At 49.2% G+C, this 19,485-nt stretch overlaps 1 protein-coding gene across 5 annotated transcripts in view; it reads right to left on the bottom strand.

Annotated features, from left to right (window-relative positions):
* Positions 1-49: 49 nt before the first annotated feature.
* The window catches only part of TNR (tenascin R), a 47,621-nt gene continuing 28,185 nt past the window's right edge, over positions 50-19,485 (bottom strand). For 4 of the 5 annotated variants that reach the window (XM_015869798.3, XM_032446231.2, XM_032446232.2 and 1 more), the window contains 16 exons: positions 17,867-18,136; positions 16,305-16,490; positions 14,500-14,589; positions 14,113-14,376; positions 13,233-13,499; positions 13,018-13,137; positions 12,449-12,592; positions 11,686-11,805; positions 11,268-11,411; positions 10,434-10,564; positions 9,394-9,526; positions 7,375-7,526; positions 6,223-6,319; positions 5,544-5,705; positions 4,071-4,234; positions 50-3,715 (listed from right to left, as the gene is read on the bottom strand). In XM_015869798.3, the coding sequence (XP_015725284.2) occupies positions 3,596-3,715; positions 4,071-4,234; positions 5,544-5,705; positions 6,223-6,319; positions 7,375-7,526; positions 9,394-9,526; positions 10,434-10,564; positions 11,268-11,411; positions 11,686-11,805; positions 12,449-12,592; positions 13,018-13,137; positions 13,233-13,499; positions 14,113-14,376; positions 14,500-14,589; positions 16,305-16,490; positions 17,867-18,136 (2,564 nt within the window). In that variant the 3' untranslated portion in view covers positions 50-3,595. The remainder of the gene's footprint in view (positions 3,716-4,070; positions 4,235-5,543; positions 5,706-6,222; positions 6,320-7,374; positions 7,527-9,393; positions 9,527-10,433; positions 10,565-11,267; positions 11,412-11,685; positions 11,806-12,448; positions 12,593-13,017; positions 13,138-13,232; positions 13,500-14,112; positions 14,377-14,499; positions 14,590-16,304; positions 16,491-17,866; positions 18,137-19,485) is intronic. The other variant, XM_085510933.1, reaches the window with a different exon arrangement.

The raw sequence follows: 19,485 nt of genomic DNA, 5'->3' as shown, positions 1-19,485 counted from the left end.
TCACCTCTCATTCCTTCCCTTTTTCTTCCCAGACTGGCACACAGCTGACTCGTTTGGTATCTTTTATTAATGTATAGAAAATGCATTAAAAAAAGGAACTATACATAGCCTAAGAGCGGTCAAGACTAAAAATACTAGTTAACAATGGTTAACAAGCGTCGATCCCATTCTCCCAGCTACGTTTTCATTATGGGGTGGGGAAGGGTTGTTTAATATATTATTTATTTATATTATTTATCTTCTCTCTTTATGCATTTATCTGCTTTCATCTTCCCCTCATTTGGCTGCACTGGGCTGTGTTTGGTTCATCAAAATCTCTCCAAAGGGTTTCGTTGCCTCTGTTCTTCTGTCGCCTTTCTGTGTTGTTTGGTTTTTAGTTTCTGAAGGAATAAACACAATTGCAGTGTAACGCCTGTACACGAGGAGCTGCTTTTTGCTTGGTTGGTTCTTTCCCATGTCACCATCCCTCTGGCAAACCTCTGACACCTGCAGAGCTCTGGGCTGAGCAGGGAGATGCCACCCATCCATGTGGGCTTGGTTGGGTTTGGTGGCCCAACTACAGGTGGTTGGTTGGTAGAAATGGGGCTGGGCTTGGTCCTGGAGCAAAGCCTTTGGTCAGGATGGGGGATGAAAGGCTACTGGGTGTTGCTTGGAGGTGTGTGGTCACCCCAGGGCGTGATGTGCTGGGGTCAGGAAAAAGGGAACCTGGCTGGTGTGGAGGTGAGGTGCTGGGAAGGTGCTGGGGCTCCTGCAGGCTGCCTGAAGCTCTGCCTCACATGGTGTAAATATCACATTGGGAAGGAGCTGAGAGTGCATTTAGGCTTGCACTGTGCTTTATGATGCACACAGTAAAGCAGCACAAAGAGGAGGAGCAGAGGTGGAGGCTTCTCCCCAGTCTTTGTGCGGCTCTGATGCTCTTGCAGCATCCTCCTGCCAAAGCCCAGCTGTCTTTGGGGAAGCCTCCACTCCACTATTCCTCTGTAAATGCTGCCCTAGGGGTTACTTCTCTGAATGCAGATCTTCCTTTCAGGCCTTCTTTTCTTTGGTCATACAGCAAAGCAGTGTGTGGTGGAAAAGATGTCAGGTGGGAACAGAAACAGAGGGATAACCACATTGGGAAAGAGCTGAGAGGGTCCCTTGGTGTTTCCTTCTGGTGTTTTGGGTTTAGAAACAAGAGGTGGCTTTGGAAGGCTGTGGAGGTGCTGGGGGCATGTGGTTCTCTGCAGGGTGAAGGACTGATGTGCTGCTGGTGCTGTGGGCTTCAGGATGTGACACCAGCAGTGCTCAGGCAAAGGGGCCCTTACCCATCTGGACAGTGATGGAAGGAAGCAGAGCAGGTGATGCTGGAAGGAGAACTGGGAAGAAGCCTGGCTTTCTGGCTTGTAACATCCCTTTTGTTTCCCTGAAAGAACTTGTTTTGTTTCACTGGAAGGTTGACTATTGTCCCCAGGGGTGTCCTTCAGACTTGACGACAGAGCTGTGTTGGCCAGGCCTTCCTGTCCCAGCTGCAGGACCACAGGATGATGGATGTGAGCAGAGAGGGAGGGATGCATGTCAGAACATCTACTGGGAGAATAACCAGCTTCTTTGAGGATCTTCTTTGGAGCCTCATGGAAAAGCAAGGTTTTTTTTGTTTGCTTCTGTTTGTTTTGTGCTTACAAAACCAGGTTTCTTGCCTTCCTCCTGATAGCCAGGGCTGAGTTACCATTTTTTTTTTCACTGCCATCTCTTTGTTACACTTGGGTGGAAAAGCAAACAGCTCCATCCAGAACAGGAGATGAATATCATCCACCACCAACCTCTGCTCATAGCTGTGAGTGCTGTACTATAGCACTTTATTTAGGGCACTTCTTACCTATAAACTCTCAGTGGTGGGGAAAATGTTACTGTGCTGCTCTAGCAGGAGGCCTCCTCAGTTTTAATCAGTTCTACTTGCTGCTACCGGGGATATTTAATGGGGCAGGCTGCGTGGGTGGATTGAGATACTGCCATCAGTGATGCTGCAGAGATCTCAACATGTACAGCCTCCTGCCTGGCCTGTGCCCCGGCTGTTGGACTCACTTAGTGAGAACTGATTAAAATCTGATTTGTGACAGCAGGATGCGAGCTGCCCACCTTGGGGCTGGACCCCATGTCTAATCCTGACCTCGGGGCCAGCTGAGGTTGTGTGCCCAGCATGGACAAAGGGGCTGGGTTCTTGCTTAATGCCCTCCTTCAGCTCTGCAGGGTGGTGAGTAACGTCAGCAAATCAAGGAGCATGACCACGAAAGAGACACTGGCCTGAATTATAAGCTACTGTAAGGATGCCTTTATGTTGCCATCTGGAAGATGTTTCCTGAGACAAAGCAGCTTCAGTATGGTAAAATCAAAACGCAGTGTTTAGCATTTGTAATTCTGCCTTGGCTGTGCATCCAGTGATGGGCTGCATTGTCCTGGGACACGTGGGTGACAAAGCACAGCATTGAGCAGAGCCTCTGAGGAGCGGTGGGTCCATGGTGGTGACCACTGGGGCTCTGTGCAGGTGGCAGCAATGACAACAAAGGCTTCCTGAGGTGTCCATCTTCCTTAGAATGAGAGAGATTAAGGATGCAAAGAGTGAATATGTCTATTCTTTCAAGGGTCTCCAGGTGCTCCAAAATCTAAATGGGCCAAGCCTTCTTTTGAGGAGGGAAGCAGTTATTTCCCATGAGAAAGATGGTGATACCAAGGCACTGAGATTTGGGTCCCCCTTGTGATGGAAGCATGGAGGGATGGTGTAGAGGCAAGGCAATGGGCCTTTCTCAGCGTGCACTTGTCTTCCCTTTGTTGCGTGCAGGTCCCTGGACATGGCATGACACAACTGCTGGCTTCAGGCTGAGCTCTGGCTGTGTGATGGCTTTTTTGGTTGTTGGTCCTTCTCTGTGGCTCTTTGGTTTGGGACCAGCGACCTCTGTGAATGACATCATGGTGGCATAAAGAAGTAGCAGAAGAAACAGACCTTAATGATGATTTCAAGACTGAAAGAAATGATCTTTTTTTCCCCCTCAATCTATCACCTTCTATTTTTCTCTCAGGCTCAGCGTAACCCAAACACATTGCTGTGGACTTGAAGTGTGGTAGTTTGCTTGCAGAGGGATGGTGTCATTGGGGGCTCAGGGCCTCCCTGCTGAGAAAGGACAGGGATGGGGACGAGGCCAGGTGTCCCTGGCTGTGCCTTGGGCTAGAAATGATGGCACGAAGGTCCCTGCTGGGAAGGCTTCTGCCACCAACCCTGTAACAAAAGTGTTGGAGGGGGTTTGCTGGGGATTTCTAGGTCTTTTAACAAAAATATCAAAAAATCTGTCTGTCTCTTTCTCCTTCTTTTCATGTTAAGGGCCAGAGTATGGGTGCAGGGAGTCTGGAAATTTGGTATTTCTCTGGGACAGATGCAAAGCAATGAGGTCTTTCTTTCCCCCCACAGCCTTTGCTTGTGCTGTGGTTCCCTCCAGGACTCATGAGGGGCAGGTTGCTATCTCAGAGGAGGGGTATTTTTGTTTGTTTTTTTTCCCCTTTTCATTTTATAAAATACAAACAAATGACAGAAAAGGTCAGGTGGCGGGAGGGGAGTTCTGCTGGCTCAGAGCTGTAGGGACCGTCGCTTCCTCCCAGAGATGTTACGGTGGTTGTAAGGTCGCATCTTCATTTCCACGAAGGGGATGGAGAACTCATGGCCTTTCCAATGGTACCAGTTAATTCCCTGGAGGGAGAAAGAGGTAAAGGGTGAAGGGTTAAGGTTTGGTGTAAAGAAAGGCACACACACAAAATGAAAGTGTGAGAGGAAGGAAACAAGCTTGGTTGCATAGAGAAACCAGAGGGAAAAGCCTGCTACAGGAAGAGCAAGAAACTCTTCTGCTGAACTGTCTTGCTTGTTTTTTCCCACTGCCCAAAGGCTCCTGATGAGATTTGGTGGATATATTTTGTAGTGTAACCTACAAGAGCACCATGGCAAATGACCAAGGCAGCCAATGTCAGTGACCCCAGTGACCAGACCATGCAACCCCAGCCACAGCCTGAAGAAATGCTGAAGGGTCTCAGCCCAGCTCTGCCCTTACCTGACTGTGCCGGGACTCTCCATACTTGCCGTTGAGGTTGGTCCGGTGGCAGTTCTTATACCACCAGGCCCCCTTGTAGGACATGGCACAGTTGGTCACGGCCACGTCGTTGTCCCTGTCCTTGGTGGAGAAGGGGCGGCCCTGGTGATAGGTGAGGGAGTCCCCTGTGGAAAGACACGTTGTTAAGGGGGATGGACCAACAAACCCACTTGTGGCTTGTGTGCCTCAATGTTCAAGCCATCTGGCCTTTCATGAGGAAATTCTGGTGTGTGTGGTAGCCTGTCAGTCAACAGCTCAAATAGCTGAAGGCTGGTGGGATGGTGTGGGAATAGTGTTAACTGGGATTACTCATGGTGGATTCATCTGAGGTCCTCTGCTGTTGGTTTTGGATCAGAACAGACCATAGGAAATCTTAGGGTTTGGAAGATAAAGTAGCCGTCTGTATTTGGATCTGAATTTCAGTGTTTCAGAAATGAGCTAAAGCCTTGATTTCTTGGAGTCTGGATCAGCTGCATACCTTGAGGAATTTCCCTCCCTCCCTCCCTCTTGCTAACCAAAGGGACCTGCCCATTCTTGAGGAAACCAAGCACTTTTCTCTTGAACCAAAATGCTTGCCCTTCTTTTCTCCTTCTGGATAAGAGGGAGGAAGTGTCTTTCTGACCCTTTTGGAAGCCATGTTATGTCTTATTCCACCAAACCCACCAGCCTGCTCTCCCCTCCTTACTAAGGGGAGAGAAACTCCCTTTGGGGGAAAGAAAAGTGCTGCACAAATGCTGCTGCAGAAATGGAAGGCAGAGAACTATGCAATCTGGGACTGCTTTTCTTCCCAAACTGTGCATTGAATGCTTTAAGCAATATTGACACACACAGGGGTGTTTGTGAAGGTTTGCAGTCACTGGACACTTCTACCCCAGCTAGAGGGGCTGTAGCTGTGCCCCTACCCCCTACTTGGGGCAGAGACCCCCATGTTCTCCTTCCTTCCTCACATGGTGGGCAAAGCTCAATGTTGCTGTGTCAGCTGAGCCAACAGGTGTGCCCATGCCCTTACAATAGTGGCTACCTTTGGGTCTGTATGGGGCAAAGTTCTGCAGAGTATTTCAGATTTTTCCATTGCTGTAGGAGGGTGATAAACACACCCTGCAGCACAGCATCAATAGTGAGCTGCGGTGATGTTCATTGAGATGACACCTCTGGTGGATGACCTGATTATCTGAACAGCAACGACTCTGATATTTAATATATTATCCCTGATGGAAAATTCCCTCAGTCCCTAGTGGAATTTATCAGTCTCTAGTGGAATTTATCAGCCTGCTTTGCACAGTGAACTGCAGGAAGGCAGAAAGGGCCTGTAGGCTTGCATCTTTACACTCCAGAAATGCAAGCTTTGATGTTGGGACTTCCTTTACACCTTCACACTGACCAGTCCCAGCATTTCCCTACTGGGGAAGCCCTCAGCTAGCCCTGAGGCTGTACCAGAAGTGCCATTGTAGTCTCCTATCCGGAGCTTGTAGAGGCTCCGGGAGTCACCGACGGAGAATTTGTCATAGTAGGCGTATGCTGCTTCCTGGCCATCCCTCATGTCTATGCGCAGCTCGTAACGTCCCTGCGATGTGATCTTGTGGATGTTGTCCAAGCCTGGGGACACAAGCAACAGGACACCTGGTGAGATGCAGCACATGAATCTGCAACATCAGCAAACCAGAAAGATCTGGGCCAGTAAAGTGTTTCTGGGAAATGAAAGCAAGACGAGGCAGTAGAGGGCAGGTTGTGGTTAGGCCTTATCTCTGCTGACACTGATGGGGTGTAAGCTTTCTTTCTCCACTCAAGCTGCACCTCCCTGTGGTTCTTTCCTGTTTTGGGCAACTGGCTTGCTGACTAAGGCCGGGAGAGGTGCTTGAGAAGTTGTGCTGTTAACTGTATTGTTCACCAACACCTCCAGTCATCCAAGGGAAGATGCTGGTCCATGAAGGTCCCCAGCCTGGGAGCAGCAAACTGGGGAACTCCATGATGTGCTTTTATATCACGCAGAAGTGTGAATTTCAAATGCATAGGGCAGGGAATGAACAAGGGAAGTAAAACAGCCTGGAGAGATTGCAGAGGAGAGGAGCTTAGGTTTGACACTTTGGTGCAAGATCAACAGTGAAGGTCTTACCCAGCCAAAACTCATCCTCCAAGTTCCCAAAGCCAACCCTGTAATCTGCCCATTTTCGAAAGAAGTCAGTCAGCCCATTCTGCCGCCTTTGGAAGACCTGCATTGGGGAAACCAAGGGACACTATGTGAGAAGCGGATGACCTGGTCAGGCTTTGGGACACACAGCCAGGAGAATACTCTGCCCTGCCATAGCGCCTTTCAGTGGAGAAAATGGCAATGTCCATCTAGTTAATGTTAATTGCAGCCATGCCATTGGTTCAGGTGTGGATGGATCAGCTGAAGACAAGTTAGAAGATGCAGGGAGCAATATTATAATAGACCGAGGAGGAAAGACTCAGCCTTCAGAGTTTATGCTATACCCAGTGTGGTTTCTCCAGTTTTCTAGCATGATTCTGTGTTTGCTTGGCTCTTTTGTGATACCCAATGGGATGCTTTGAAGCAGAGTGAGATGGAGGAAAAATTCTTGGCTGAAAATATAGCTGTGCTAGAACTCAGCAGTTAAGGAAAACCTTTTTTTCTTCTTGTTTGGACTATACATCTATTGGGGTTTTATATAATACATGCAAGTGATTATTTGAGACAAAAATAATCCTAGTGCCAGAGCATTGTTTCCCTCAGTGGCCAGTCCATCTAAGTAAATACAAGTGGTGATGGTGCAATTCAATAGCAAGACAGAGATTTGCCTCTAAAATGCTCCAGTGCAGATTCAATCTGGGTGATGCCTGACACCCTCCTATTGCAGCCAGTGTGAATCATTCCCTATGAAAGCTAGTAGACATTAATTTTATTTCTAGAACAATAAATCAGCTTCAAATTTACTCGCAGATCTTTCTCTCCAAAAGCACTTGCAAACACGTCAAATAAATCAAAGGCCATTTCTCCAAGTGTAACTATTATTACTGGAGTGTGGGCCATTCCCTGTGGTGTGGGAAATGAGGCGAGCAACATTAAGCTGGCGTGGAGCTTGGTTTTGCTGTCAGAATGGGATGGTGTTCCTCAGTGATGGGGACAACGTGCAGGGAGGCTGCCATTGCATAATCTGGGCAGGGAGTTGCATGGCTCAGGGGGTTGCTGTCCCCTTGGAGAGGGTCTCAGTGCTACGGGGCTGCTCCTGGAGCTTTGTTGGGGTCAAGGTGTGCCACAGTAACTCACAATCCAGCCTCCGCCGTCTGTGTTCATGTCACAGAACACCTGCACCCTCTGGCTGAGGTCCCCGTTGATGGAGATGGTATAGACACCACTCAGTGTGTCTCCATTCATCAAGTGCTGGGCACAGTCCTGAGGGTTGGCAAAGACACGGCCACCTATGAAAGAGAGCAATGATCAAAATCAGGGCAGGCAAACAGCTTTTCCATGTGCCTCGGGCCCTGATGGTTACAGTCCAGCAAGGATTTAGCTTTGTTTTTGTGTCCTGGGTTCTGCAAGGCAGTGGTGACTGTGCATCCGTCGACAACACCATAGAATGCAATGGGGTAAATCTGAGCACACATTAATGAGTTCCCACACATCCTACGTTGGAAAGATGTGTGGTAACACTGTGATGAGTGATGAGGAATGTCACGCCTTTCATCGTCTTTCCGCATCGTTTCTATAACCCTGGGGTTTAAGCTGTCGCTGGCATATTTGGACAGCTCTGAAAATGCCAAAAACCTGTTCTCCTCTTAGGATTGCCAACTCTAAGTTGGTTCTATGACTTCACTGTTTCCAGGGGAGTTCTCCTGACCCATGTCCTTGTAAATGACGTCAGACTTGCAGTTGAGAGAGTATGAAGGATGTACCATGTTCATCTATCCTTAATGCACAGCCCCATAGGAGTGGCAGGACAGGGAGTTCTCCCATTGTTTCCCCAACCCTTTTGACCAGAAGACCCAAAATTGTCAAGTTGTCACTTTTGATATATATCCCCTACTTCTTCCTCTCTCTGCAGAAGTTCTGGTGAGACAGTGTTTACATTTTGTACCATTCAACAATGTAAATTACTTCAAAGGCATCCACTCCAGGCTCCCCTGGGCTCCGTACAGATTAGTTGTTTCTTAATTCATATTCATATCTTAAAGAACCAAGCAGACCTTGAAAGACATTTCAAACCACTATAAATTATAAATACCGTATCTATTTCTTCCTTTTGTCCCATCTGTATACAACTCCCTAAGAACCTTATGCAAACATGAAACAAAGAGATGGAGCTATTAATGTGTCAGAGGGAATGGAAGAACCCTGAGATGTGTACTGAGAGCACAAAGAAGCAAAGCATTTTAAATTAAGCCTATTTCTTTCTTTCTTTCTTCTTTTTCTTTCTCCTTTAGGTGGGGTAGGTTGGGAGAAATTGGTTTCCTGTTAATGCCTACCTTGAGCTGAGTTAAACTTCTGTTGAGATGCTGCATCAGCTGGCAGTGGTGTTTAATGAAGTCAAGGAGACACATTTTTGTTTAACTGAAGTGATGCTCTCATTACCTGGTGTGAGTGGGTTTGTCCTGCATTCTCCTCTCTGAGAAGCCAGCTATGAGATGTTTTGTCCCTGACTCCTGAGAAGCCTTGAAGATTACACACATTTTCCCATCACCTGCTGGAAATGCACTGACGTAATGCACTGTATGGGAAATCACAGCTTGAACCACTGGTTAATCAGCTGAGGCAAGTGTTGGGTCAGCTGCGGGAGCACAGGTGAGAGTAATGGAGCTGTGCTCCTGGAAGGGGTGGAACTCGACTCAACCTCCTTTGAGACCTCATTTAAGGGCTGACCACCACTGAGGCAGCATCTCTTGGAGATTGCTTCCTAGTGGAGACTGCCTCAGCTTCTGGTCAAGGCATTGACATTGGTGAGTTTTCTTTTGTTTATAACCTTTGACTATTTACCGCCATCTTGGTCAATACCTTTACAATTAGCCACCCTTACATGCACCCAGATAAGGGATGAGAAAAAAGTAGAGTACCTCATCTGTTTAAAAAAAAAAAAAAAAAGCTTTTTTTTTTTTTCTGTTGGTGTAAATAGTTTCTGTTATCTCTTGAAAGCAGGTGAAGGAACCTTTGCATGTAACCAGGATGGGGAAGTGTATCCACAGCAAACTCAAAGAAAACTCTCTGCACTGAACTGGCAGTGAAGATGGAGGGAATTTCTCTACAGGGACAAGGGCATCATTTTGGCCTGGCCTGCAAGGTGTGGGTTCTCACTTGTGGTGAAGGTGGTGGAGATGAAGCCACTCCGCATGGCATTTTGGGCAGCCTGCAGGTGCACGGTGTACTCGGTGGTCTCAGAAAGACCCTCCAGGCGGATCCACGTGTCCTCAGCATCCACAATCAGCTCCTGTACATGGGAAGACACCAAGAGCAACAGATGAGAAAAAGAATGGGTGGCCTAAAGAGCAAGTGAAGAGGGAAGGGAAGCCACAGACTGCTGCAGCCCTTGGCTGAGGGTGCAGCATGGCTGCTTACAGCTCTGGGCTAAGTCAGCGTGAGGTCCAGCTTTGGGATAGTACAGGTAAGAACTCACTGCTTTGGACACTGGAGGTTTAGTGCTCTATTTACTGACACTGCTTGGATCTGTTCATCTTCAGAGTGGGGCGTGACAGATTTCCTGAGCGTTGCAAGGAGCAGGGCTGGCCAAGCCTGGTTATCAGCCAGCTTTGGCTCCATCAATCCCTGTCATGTTAATTTTTCTGGTCATCAGCCAATGCCACAGAGCATTATATTGAACACCTCTGCAATGCTGTTATCCTCCAGCAGCAGCAAGTTACTTGCACCAGGAAATGAGATGATTTACAGTGACATGCTTCTGATAGTGTTTGTAGCAGTTCCTCCAGACAGACAGATATGGACACACTTGTTAAACAGTCAGATATATTGTACTGAGGGATTAATTAGCTGTCTGTGCCTACCCTCCTCTTTGCAGGGAGGGCAAATCACCTTTCTAACATCTCCACTTGCTGGAAAATTTTCTCCTGCCTCAACTTGCTTGTGTTTCATGAGTTGTGAATTTTGTCTGTTCCCAGGCATTCCCTCTTTGCCCAGACTTGCAGGTTTTGCCCTAGGCAGTCCTTTTCTGCTTTTTCCAATTGTTTATCTAAGTTACATTTACTGGAGAGTGTAATGTGCCCTTCTGGTATCCTTGGCCTAATGAGTATCATTCTATTGGTTCTATGGGCTTCTTCTGCTCATCCCTCCGTGATCGAGTGATTGCTGGACTCACTGAACCTCTTCCCATGAAGACTCACCTTGCGACTTCCATCAGTTGATCTGTAGGTCAGGATGTAGTTCTCAATGTCTCCCACGGGAGGCACCCAGGAAAGCAGTGCACTCCGTCGGGTGACCTCACTGGCAGTCAGGTTTGTTGGAGGATCCAAAACTGCAAGGTGGATAGGCACAAGGGAAGGCATGTCCACACACACAACCACTGCATCTTCTCTAAGCTGTTCCCTGACTATATTGACTGGTATCCAGCCCCACAACCCCCAGCTGCAGCCTGAAGTCCATCCTCATCCCATTTCCAGCTCTGATTGCTCTGTTCCCAGCCTTGATCAGCGCTATGCAAACCCTCTAAGTGCCCTCCAGTGCATGCTCTGGAATGCATGTGGAATGGGGTCTATCACTCTCCTTGGAATCACAGTCATGGGGTTGGAAGGGACCACTGGAGATTATCTAGTCCAACCCTGTGCTAAAGCAGGTTCACTACAGCAGGTCACCGAGGAAAGTTTCCAGGCAGATGTATCACCAGAGAAGGAGAATCCACAACCCACTTTGATGGCCTGTTCCAGAGCCAGACTATGGCCCTGGGAAAGAACACCTGATCAAGGATCTTCTCAGGACACTGAACACAAAGGAAATCAAAGAAAGATGTCAGTGGGTGTTGGAGGAGAGAAAATGATGGTTAATGCATGCAGTAATGGGAATCCTGTTCTCATGTTGTGCCTTGTCTAGCACTGGTATTTGGGTGTCCCTTTAGCATGTGGCCATTGATATGTTTGGAACAAGAACTTAGCATCAGCCTTTCTGTCTTTTCCTGGGGTGGACAGATGGTTAGGGTCATGTAGGAGCAGAACTGTACATACGGGTTGTGAAGTTGGTGCTGATGGTCTGGCTGGTGAGGGGCCCATTGGTGGCATACATGGCAACCGTATAAGTGGTGCTGGGCTGAAGGTTGGTCAGCTGATACTCCTGGTTGATTCCATCCACCAGAATTGTTTCTCCCGCAACTGTTAGCCGAAAGATGAGTTAGGGTAGATGCTATGAGGCTGGGTAGTGATACATGCCATGGGGCCTGGCTGTGGGATGAGTCAGTGCCTGAGGATGGGGTACAGCTCCACCACCCACCAGCTACTGTTCTCCCAAGGCACAGGCTCCTTTACTGCTCCCTCCATGAAAGAAAACCAACACAATCCCAGGTTTGGGGTGGGGGGAGAGATAGAGGTGAGCTGAGATGGAGCCCTAGCAAATCTTGCAGCAGAGGGGTGCGGGGTTTCAGCACACCTGCGTGGCGGGTGAGGACGAGGACGTAGCTTTCCACATCCATCAGCGGCGGGTTCCACTGCAGCAGTGCCTCGGTGGGGGTGATGTTGGTGGCGGTGACACCCAGCGGAGCATCCATGGCTGCACAGGGGACAGATTTGGAGGGTCAGGTGCATTAAGGGACTCTGGACTAGAAGCTGGAAGGGCTTCTTCTGGCCCTGGGTCTCTTCCCAGGCACACATTTACCTACAGAGGAGATATTACTGCCCTAGCTGGTGAGCAGCATGTTGCAGCTTGCATTGCTTCACTATCCGGGTTTGCCTTCCACTGTCTTCCCAATACACAGTCTGAGAAGCTAAGGTTTTTTAGGTTTTGAGGTGTCCAGGGATAGCAGAGGGTTTTATTCTTGCAACAGATGCTGTTTGTTTCAGGACTCTGGCACATATTTCCCTAGGGATTATTTTTGGAAGCCTGTACTTCCTTTAGGAAAGGTTGTTATGGTTGCCCAGCATCACATCTCTGCCCTCCCTGTGACTGGTACACAGATTTGTCACTCCCTCCATGACAAGCATATACAGGAAAGGCTTTGCTTAGACATACTTTGAAAGTCCCCAGTGGGTCCTTGTGAGTCTCATTCATCATCTCAAGCTCACCTCAGGATGCCATTAGGTTCAGTACACTCTTGGTTGTCTGATTGCCAGAAACACTATGGGCTGCCAGCCCTGCCCCAGTACAGGACATGGCCCAGTCTGATCACTGCCTGCCACTGGGAGCCCTTTCCTACCTGTGTATGTGGTGATGGAGGCCACCTCGCTCTCCTCCCGGCCCCGCACACTCTTCACTCCAATCTCATACTTGGTGGCAGGCTGCAGAAGGCGGATGGTGTACTCAGTGGCATCACTGCCAATGGCTGTGCTGTCTGTCCTCCCTGCAGGGACAGAGACAGGAGCTTTGGTGACATATCTGGCCCTGACCCTAGGTGCAGAGTTTGCCCAGGAGGGGATGGCAGTGCCACAACCCAGGGTGTCCATCATCCTACTGACTCAGTCCTTCTATCATCATTGGCAAAACTTGGGCTCAAGGGTTGGAGAGGAGGGTACAGGAGGAGATCAGGGCTAGTTGTGCCGGTTGTAATTTGGGTTCTGCAGTGATGTGGGACTAACCTCTGCCCCTGCTCCCCAACCCCAGCAGCTGCTCTTGCACCACATTTTCCAAAAGAGAAAAGTAAGAGTGAAATGGGCTGAAGCTGCTGGGACACTGCTGAAGTCCTCTGCTTAACTTAGGACCAGCCCCATGTGCATCCTGGGGTACAGCATAGCTAGGAGGGACTTTGCACAGTGTCTGACCCCGTACCTTCAGCAGCACGGTAGGATATTCTGTAGTGATCAAAGGGAGCAACAGGAGGGCTCCAGTAGATGACCATGGAGTCCTGGGTGATGTTGCTCGCTCTGAGGTCCTTTGGTGCATCCATCCCTGGTGAGATGGAGCAGAAAGCACAGCTGTGGAAGGCAGGTCCACTCCCCCTCCTCCACCCACCTCCTTGGCAGGGTCTCACACTCAGTGGGTACCTGTTGTGATGGAGCCTGTGACGGGTTCAGAGCTGACTGCGCCATGGACAGCCACCAGGGACACCAGGTACTCAGTGGATGGCCGCAGACTGGTCAGGCTGGCATGCCTACGGGTGCCATCCAGTGCCAGCTGCTGTGCTGCCTCCTCATCCCGGGGGCTGTAGGTGAGGACCAGGTGGTCTGCAGGTGGGGATGGATCACTCCACGTGATGTTCACACTTGAGGATGTCAGCTGGGAGAAGTGCAGCTGCGTGATGGGCCGGACTCCTGAAAGCCATAGAGGGGAGATGCAGCCCCCTGCAGTCTGCGGCTCCCAGCGTCTTGCTTGTATCCAGTATTGTGCACTGGAATATAGGGGATATAAGGGGGGTGGCAAAGCCCCACATGTGGGTGCTCCAGGGGCCTGAATCTGTGCTGGGATCAAGAGGCAGAACTGGAAAGGGGAAATGGTGTTTTCCTCAGTTCTGACTGTGAACGTATGATGGGTGGAGGGGACAATCTGATACAATTGAGATGAGCTGTCTGTACTTCTCAACCATGTTTTTATTATCCCAGAGGTACTTCTGAGGCCCCTCGAGGCCTGGATTCTCCCTTCTGCCAGCTCAGACCACAGAGGACAGCACGTTTTCCTACAGAGGCTTCCCTACTTCCTCCTTATGGAAATTTTAAGCCAAGAAGATGTTCAGTGCCACCATCCAGAGGGGCAGGATGCCCACACTGGTAGGGCCATCACCTTTCTCAGGTCCATGGACCTGCTCTGATGTGGATGGATTGTCCCTGAGCTCTCATCCCCATCCCTGTCTCGTGAGTTTTGGTGGTGGGGAATTGGTAATGGGGTAGTGCCCTGTGCTTGGGCACTTCTCCACTTGGTTTTCTTTACCTGTGAAAGCATCCACAGTGGCCTCCAGGCTCTGCTGACGTCCCCTCTCAGCAATGATGGAGATGGTATACTCTGTCCCTGGCTCCAGCTCAGAGAGAGTGAGCTGTGACTCATTACGGGACACCGTCACCTCAGAGGCCATCCCCGAGGCAGGGGTGAAAGTGACACGGTAGTGGTCAATGGGACCCATGGCTTTGGTCCAGGACAGTGAGATGGATGTCTCCGTGGAAGCCGTCACCAGGAGGTCCCGGGGGCTATCAAGCTCTGTGGGTTGGATATTACAGATATTTGGTCCCATGCATGGGTTGTCCCATGGATGTTGTAGGAGCTGGAAAGCCATAGGATCTGACTGTATTCTGAGGCCAAAAGCAATGGGGCTAGACTCACCTGTCCTGGCATTCATGGTTGCTGGCACGCTCTGCTGGCTGTCCATCACGGCTGAAATCCCAATGCCATATTCTGTCCCTGGCACCAGATCTGCAAGATTGAGTAAAGGACACAGAGGGGTGTGAGAGCAGCATCCAACTTGGTGGTCTTAGAGAGTGACTCCCACCACAGCTGGAGGTAAAGGGACACTCCTGAGTGCCTCTAGAATCACCAGCCGCAGCACAGGCTGTAGAAAGCCTTTTGAAAAAGTCCCCAAATGCCTTTGGACGGGGAAATGTGATTAGTCTAGCTCTGAAATAACCAATTTTTAAGAGCCGTTACTGAGGTCTGCTGTAATTGCTGGCATCTAGACTGAAATTGTGTGTGAACGAGAGGGAGAAAATGAGATGGGAATGATAAAGTAGCTGTGTTTGTTTCCGAAATGATTCAGCTTCAAATATTGTCACAGGGTTGGTGTCTCGAAAAGAAATAAATTATGCAGAGTAAATGAAATGGGCATTAATTAGTAAACATACAGCCTAGCTGGGAGCTGACTCAAGCACGATCCTTGAGGAAGATATGGCCTGTGGTTCCTCTCACCTGGGAAATGGAAAAGGAGCTAATGGAGCTCGTTTTGTCTGTACCTATTGCTGGTTGCTCTATCTCCATGGAACATCTCCAGGGTCTGTCACTCCTGCTTGGCCTTTGACAGCTTCATTTTTCTCTTCCTCATGTTCTGTTGATCTTTCCCACTGGGTCAGAGAAAGCCATAAGCCCTGCAGCCCAGCCTTTTCTCTCCCATCTCTTGGATAGGGAAAAATGCCCAATATTTCTGACAGCTCTGTGAATTCCCATCTTTGAAAAGAGACCTATGGGGCAGGGCAAAGTTTGCTGTATTTTTAAGCTTAAATATTCGATAAACTCTGCTCAGCACCTTTCCTTGGCACTTTTCTTAGGAGCAGATAAAGGCTTTTATGCCTTGGACCCCACCAGGTCCTCAGCAGCTGCAAATTTGCTCCAACAGGCTGGACTATGGGTGATGAAACCCTGGAGGAGAAGGCTACAGTGTGTGTGATGAGGATACAGAGAGGCTGCTTGCAGCTGCCATGCCATCAAAAAAGGCTGTCCTCGTTTCTGTCCCCCTCATATCATCCCAAAGGGCAGCAAATGTCCTAGAGTACAGGGGACCAGTGCCAAAACCTCTATCTCCTGCTGTCCTCATCCATCTCTGTCCCACTTTTCCACTCATGAGTGCAGCAGAAACTATCCCTACTACATTCTTTCTTACACACCACATTTTTCAAGCTAACTGCTCTAAAGGTTTTTCTGCCCTCCAGCCTTTCTCATGACTCAGTGCCTCCATGCCTGTAGCTTTGCATTAGACTTTCCCACTGAACATGTTTGTTCCTATATGTCCATATGGCGGAGTTGTCTGAGCCTGACACAACACGGGAGAGCCTGGTGCAGTGCCATATTGAAGATCTAGATAAGCCTCAAGCTCAACAAATGATATTTTTTTGGTATGTAAGTGTTGGGGTGAGCATCAGTGTCCCATCAAGAGGGGGAAAAGTAAAAAGAGAAGTAGTGTTTTCATCTAGATCAACCTGAAGTGTCTTCCTCTCCCCAGTTCTCACTTCTGCATTGCTAGCTGTGCTTTGGACCCTTGTGACAGCCCCAGCAAGGGACATCGCTTGGCTCTCAGCAGATCATCGTCCAGACTCACAGAAGCACCAGGGTAAGCTGATTTGGACTTGCAAGGAGAATGGAGATGAGTGAGAGTAAAGATGAAGATGATGAAGATGAGGATGAAGGTAGTGCAGGCATACCTGCAAGAGTGGCCCGGGTGGTGGGGCCAGTGTCCCGTGGCACCAGAACCTCGTGGTAGTGCTCTCCAGCCAGGGTGCTGTAGACCACCCTATAGCTGTGTGCCTCTGCCTCGCTGTTGTCCCAGGTGAGCTCGAGGCTGGCGGGGGTCCTTGAGCCCACCCGTAGGTTCTTGGGGGCATCAATCTCTGTGCAACACAAGGAAGAAAAGCATGGTCTCTCTATGGTTGAACTAGATCTCAGAGGTCCTTTTCAGCCTTAATGATTCTATGGTCTCACCAATGGGCACTGGGAGCTGTGGCATGGCTGAGAAATGGGGAGGGGACACAGGTGGCACATCCCCACGTTTGGGATATCTGCTCTTGCCCCGTGCTCAGCACAGACCTGGAGGTGCCCCTCATGAACTCATCAAGGCCAGTGCTCTAAAGCCATCAAACACTGGCCTGAACCTCTTCTAGAAGACCTCAAGCATCTCTACAGATTCATTCATGCTCAGACACTGTCCAGACTTATAAAATGTTTTATTAGTGCTGCAGAGGCTGCATGCCAAACCTGTTCAGATCTGTACCATAGCTGCCTGCAAGGAATGGGTTTGAGCAGGGCAGGCTCTGGCTGCACAGGAGATATGCATTAATTCCTGCTCTGGGTCTGGGCTTAGGAGGGATTTTTATGTTGCCTTTTAGAAATAGAGCAAATAAGGCCAACTCAGCAAACCAATTGCAATGAACATCTCGTCTCATATATATATCTGCATAGATATATACACACAATTCACACGCTGTGGTTATTGTAATAGGAGCCTAGTATCCACCAGTGATGTACATGACAAGTAATTTATATACCATAAAACAGTACTGATGTACGCTCTCTACCTCCTCCTTTATGGCACGGTAAATTAAACCCGTTAGCTATCTGCAAGCTTAACATTAATTAAAATTTTACTGACCTGTTAGGCTATTCATATAAGACATAAAATAAGATATCCGTGTTTTTAACTGGGCTGCTTCCAGCTGCCTGATTGCTGATTTTTCAGGCACTGTGCCTGTTTCAGCTCTCAGTGCTGAGCAAGTATGGGAGCACTGTCTTAAACTCAGACCCCTCTGATGCACACTGGTCTGTGGGTGGCGTCAAGGGTGAAAACTGCAATTTAATTTAGAGGAGAGGAGAGGATGATCTTTGAGGTCCCTTCCAACCCAAGCCATTCTGCCATCCTATGATGATTGCAGTGAAGTGGGTGTTCATCTCTTTTCTTGAGTGACAATTGATAGGACAGTAAGAAACAGGCTCAGGTTGCACCAGGGAAGGTTTAGGTTGGGCATTAGGATCAATTTGTTCACGGGGAAGGTAGGCAAGGATTAGAACAGTCTTCTCAGGTCAGGGGGGGAGTCTCCATCCCTGAAGGAACTCAGGAGATGTGTGGACATGGCGTTGAGGAACACGTGTTAGTGTAGGGCGCTCAGTAGGTCAGGTTGATGGCTGGATCTGGTCTTTCTTGAAGGTCTTTCCTACCCACCCACCACACCACTCTGCAGCATTCATCCCCCTCGCTGGCTCCTCCAGCTACCTGTAGTGAACTGGGCAAGGGCCGGCTGGCTCTCGTTGGCACCCCGGAGGGCACTGACAGCGAGGTGGTAGCGGGCGCCGGGCCGCAGGGCCTGCAGGGAGTACTGGCTGAGGGGGGGCTGCAGGCGGAAGGTGGTCCTCCCGCCCTCCCCATCCGCTAGCCCGTACTTCAGCAGGATGGCGTCCACCCGGGCACGTGGTGGTGTCCACTCCACAAAGGCCACTGTGTCGGAGACGTCCCGCACCAGGATCTGCGTTGGGCCGTCGATGACTGCAGAGGGTGGGGGAAAGGAGGGGAGGTTAATGTGGGAGGGTTGGATGGGGAAGTGCAGCGGGTATGGGGTCGACAAGCTGTGACTTGGCCTTCAGGGTGGCGTGAAGAGTTGGCACGAGGCTCAACTCTTCCAACCTAAAGCACTCACAGGGGCTTGGTCATGGGGAGTTCCAGTACCTTATTCCAGACCCTCCACTTTCCTGACATCACTCTTGAGCAAAGCATTTCAGATATGTGCCAATTACAGATACAATGCAACTTCTGCCCTTCTCAAGCTGAGTATAGACAATTCCTCTCTGTCTTGCTCAGGAGTCATCTCCCAGAATAAAACCTCCTACGTTTCTCTCTGGTCCATTTTCTTTGCTCCTATATAACTGCTCATACTTGGTGATGCATAGAAAAATGCAGTTTTCCTTTGTGCCTGGCTCTTCAAGCCATTCAAAATGCTTTTATTGATGATCTCCTTCTTTCCACTCAATTTACTCTTTTCCAAGCCTTTCTATTGTTGGCAAAATTTATCATCAATGATATTTTGTCTATTATGGCTCTTGAAAGGTGTTGACAGTGTGTTAAATAACACAGGGCCAAGGACTGATCCAACCATCAAGAGCTAGAGAAAGTCTCTAGACATGTTCCAGCATCAGTGCCAGCTCCTGCTTTGTAGCTAAGCTGCAGGATCAGCTCTTGGAGCTGCTGACGTGTTAGTGCTGGGGAGGGAGAGGAAAATGCAACTGCTCTGATGAGGCTTCATAACCAGCTGGGAGCAGGGTGATGGAAGGTGTCCACCAAACACCCTCAGATAAAGGGGTTCTAGCTAAAGCATTCATACTAAGCATCTCCTGAAGAGGCTGTTTAGGACATTTTTACTCTATTTTGCAGAGAATTGGGCTCTTTCTTTCTCTGCATCCATCAGTATTCGGTCAAGGGAAATCACATGCTCAGCCCAAGTGAGGGATGCTTTGAGTACAGCAGGACCATCAGCATGGACAGATGCTACTGTACCATGGCACTGCTGATGCGCTGGCTGCCTGCTTTATCTCTTCTGCGACCAAAAGGTGGTAAAAAAAACCACATACTAGTCTGCCTTGTAGTTTGAGCTGTGCTGCATATGCCCATATGCTACATATATTGGAAATGTCATGATGTAATAAGGATGTGCTGAATGCTGTGTCCCAGGGTGAGAAATCCTGGGAAGGGATGAAGGAGCTTAGAATAGACATGTGGGGGGAATTGGAAGTAGTGGGGTGAGATCTGGGGACAAAACAGCAACAGAGGAAGAAGGATTGTTGGGAGCAGGGCTTTTAGGTTGGAGATGAGTGTCTAACTTGGCCAAGGCTAATCCAAAC

Source organism: Coturnix japonica, chromosome 11 (assembly GCF_054131305.1).
Source record: "Coturnix japonica strain WE chromosome 11, WE-NBRP24, whole genome shotgun sequence".
NCBI lineage: Eukaryota > Metazoa > Chordata > Aves > Galliformes > Phasianidae > Coturnix > Coturnix japonica.
Note: the sequence above shows the minus strand (reverse complement) of the source record. Positions and strands in the feature narration are given on the sequence as shown.